The sequence below is a fragment of the Epinephelus moara genome, chromosome 6, assembly GCF_006386435.1.
Source record: "Epinephelus moara isolate mb chromosome 6, YSFRI_EMoa_1.0, whole genome shotgun sequence".
Taxonomy (NCBI): domain Eukaryota; kingdom Metazoa; phylum Chordata; class Actinopteri; order Perciformes; family Serranidae; genus Epinephelus; species Epinephelus moara.
In genome coordinates, this window is record NC_065511.1 from 42,356,949 (window position 1) to 42,359,399 (window position 2,451).

General features: G+C 48.7%; 1 protein-coding gene across 1 annotated transcript in view; it reads right to left on the reverse strand.

Moving 5' to 3' along the window:
- Positions 1-769: 769 nt before the first annotated feature.
- rpp25l (ribonuclease P/MRP 25 subunit-like) overlaps positions 770-2,451 on the reverse strand; it is a 4,889-nt gene continuing 3,207 nt past the window's right edge. Inside the window, exon 2 of the mRNA XM_050046377.1 lies at positions 770-1,856. Coding sequence (XP_049902334.1) covers positions 1,167-1,856 — 690 coding nt within the window. The 3' untranslated portion in view covers positions 770-1,166. The remainder of the gene's footprint in view (positions 1,857-2,451) is intronic.

The window sequence follows — 2,451 nt, forward strand, 5'->3', positions numbered from 1 at the left end:
CCATCAGTTTTGGCAGAAACTAATCCACCAGTCAGGACTTAATCACCCTCAGGGGTCGACCACACATGCTGTCGGGAGTGTTATCATCAGGTCTAATTATCCTCAAGGCGTCTCCGGTCGCTTTGGATCAGATCTCTTTCTTTTCCTTTTCAGTAAAGATTGTTTATGCACGTTTGGATTTGTGGGGTTTCCACGGATCATTTTCATTTCAGGGCCAACATCTTGGACTGTCGACAACACACTGACCGTCCAGTTGCTTCAGGTAGATATTCAGAGAAATGAAATGAAACTAACGGGAAGAAAATGAGTCTAAATACTGAATGGTGATTTGGAAAATGATCAGCACGAGTGGAAAATCTACTCAAGTTGAAGTTTATGTGCTGAAATCACTCAAACCACCGCTTCACTCCTCTGATGACGCATTTCAACTGCATGGTTCGGCAACTCGACTTGCTCTGTTTGGTTTTCCATTAGTGTAGAATAGTGTCTGCTACTTTTTGATCGACTTTCCAAGCGAGCTGAGCTGATACTGGAAGAAGGAAAGGCAGAGGGTCAGAGAGAATCATCGCTACCACGACATCCTGTAAAAAACTTTTAAAGAATATTACACAGGATTTTTCTTAAAAAAATAATACATGGATTCATACAGAAGCAATCCCTCTCAATCGGCACTTATGACCCGCTCTCAGTGTGTGGTGGTGTATTTCTCTGCAGAGACTCTTTCCATTTTTTAGTCTTTTTGTCTTTGTTCCGGGTGTTTATGGGCGTGTCCCTCCACAGCCCTTAGGTGAGGTCGGGGCTTTACAGAAAATTAGTCACAAAATCCAAGAGACGCAGCGCTGAAAAAACACAAATATAGCCAGTATATAGTCAGCCCACAAAACTACAGTGAACAATCGAAGTGCAGTCGTTCTTCTGTTTAGCTGCTGATGAAATGGTTCATTGAGTTTTGTGTTGAAGATGATGTCACTGCTGTTTCACATGTGGTCACTTTGGTGATCAGCTGAGAATACACTGAGGGGGTACGATCTGCTGAGGAAAGCAAAAAAGAAAAGCATGAGAGTTGAGTCGAGCCATGCAGTGGGAATGAGGCGCAGGTGTCCACTGAGCATCCTCCTCATGTTCTTTCACAGCGTTTTTGTTCAAGCAGTTTGTAAAAAGTTACATCAACTCTGTCCTTTAGTCGGCTCTTTGGACCGTCCAGTTTGACGGCCGGGTCCCCTCCCTCTGCCGCCGCCGCCGCCGCTGCTGCCACCACCCCCACCCCCACCCCCTACTCCTCCTTTCTTCCTCTTGTGTCCTGGTCTCTGTCCACCCTCCTCCCTGTTAGCAGACTGAGCCCACAGGGCATCGTAGCGGCCCGGTGCCTGGTACCCGGGCTGGCTACAGTCCAGCGGCTCTCTGGAGAGGAGGATCCAGATGGTGGGCAGGTTCCTGCTGACCGTCAGGCTGTCGAGGCCGGCGGCGGGCTCCAGCGGCTCCCACACCTCCTGCACGGTGCTGAACAGCAGCCTGGTGAGCTGGTGCAGCCCCTTCACACGCCGCTTTACGATCTCAGCACATGTGATGGCTTTAGACACGCCCTTACCGACCGCGGTGAAGACGATCTGTTTGCAGAGCGGCCGGCCTGGTGCTTCCTGTTGTCCCTCCACAGCCACGCCTCCGTCCTCAGGAGTGCATCGTCCCTCATCCTCCGCTGCGCGGGGTTTGGCCTCCATGCGGATCTGAGCGTAGCGCAGCAGGTTGCGGATCTTGCTGTTTTCTTTGACGCGGACTTCCGGCGTGTCAGGGGGGAGGCCGGGGAAGGGACAGATGGGCGGCTGCTCCACCGTCCGAGCTTTATTGTAGTTCTCCATCTGCAGACAGACACAGGACAGACAGACAGAAAGGATGCAGAGCACAGTCACAATATTAATAAGATCGTTTCAGTATGAATCTAAATCTGTAAAAAAAAAATCACATAAAATAATCAAACTGATGTTCAGACAGTGACAAAACTACAAAGCGTACAGCTTCACATCCGACACTGACTCATACATAAAACAGCAGAAAACAAATTACACTATTTTTAATCGGATGTGAAGGGTAGCATTACTGGTGCGCAACCGCCTGCTCTACCTGTGTCCTCTGATGAGGACTGTAGCAATTTTTTAATGTATTTTGTGAATAAGGTTGCCAGTGTCAAGGCCACTGACACTGGCAACCTCCTCCTCCTCCTCCCTTCCTGATCCTCCCAAACAACGGTCAATTATTGACAATTTCTCACCTGTCTCCTTACAAGACTTAGCAGATCTTGTGTTCACTATGAAGATCTCTTCTAGTCCGCTGGATATCCTGCCCACAACTTTGCTGAAAAATGTTTTCAGCACTATTGGTCCATCTCTGCTCTCCATAATCAATAGCTCACTGGTTTCTGGTCGTGTCCCGTCCCATTTCAAGCAAGCAGTTGTT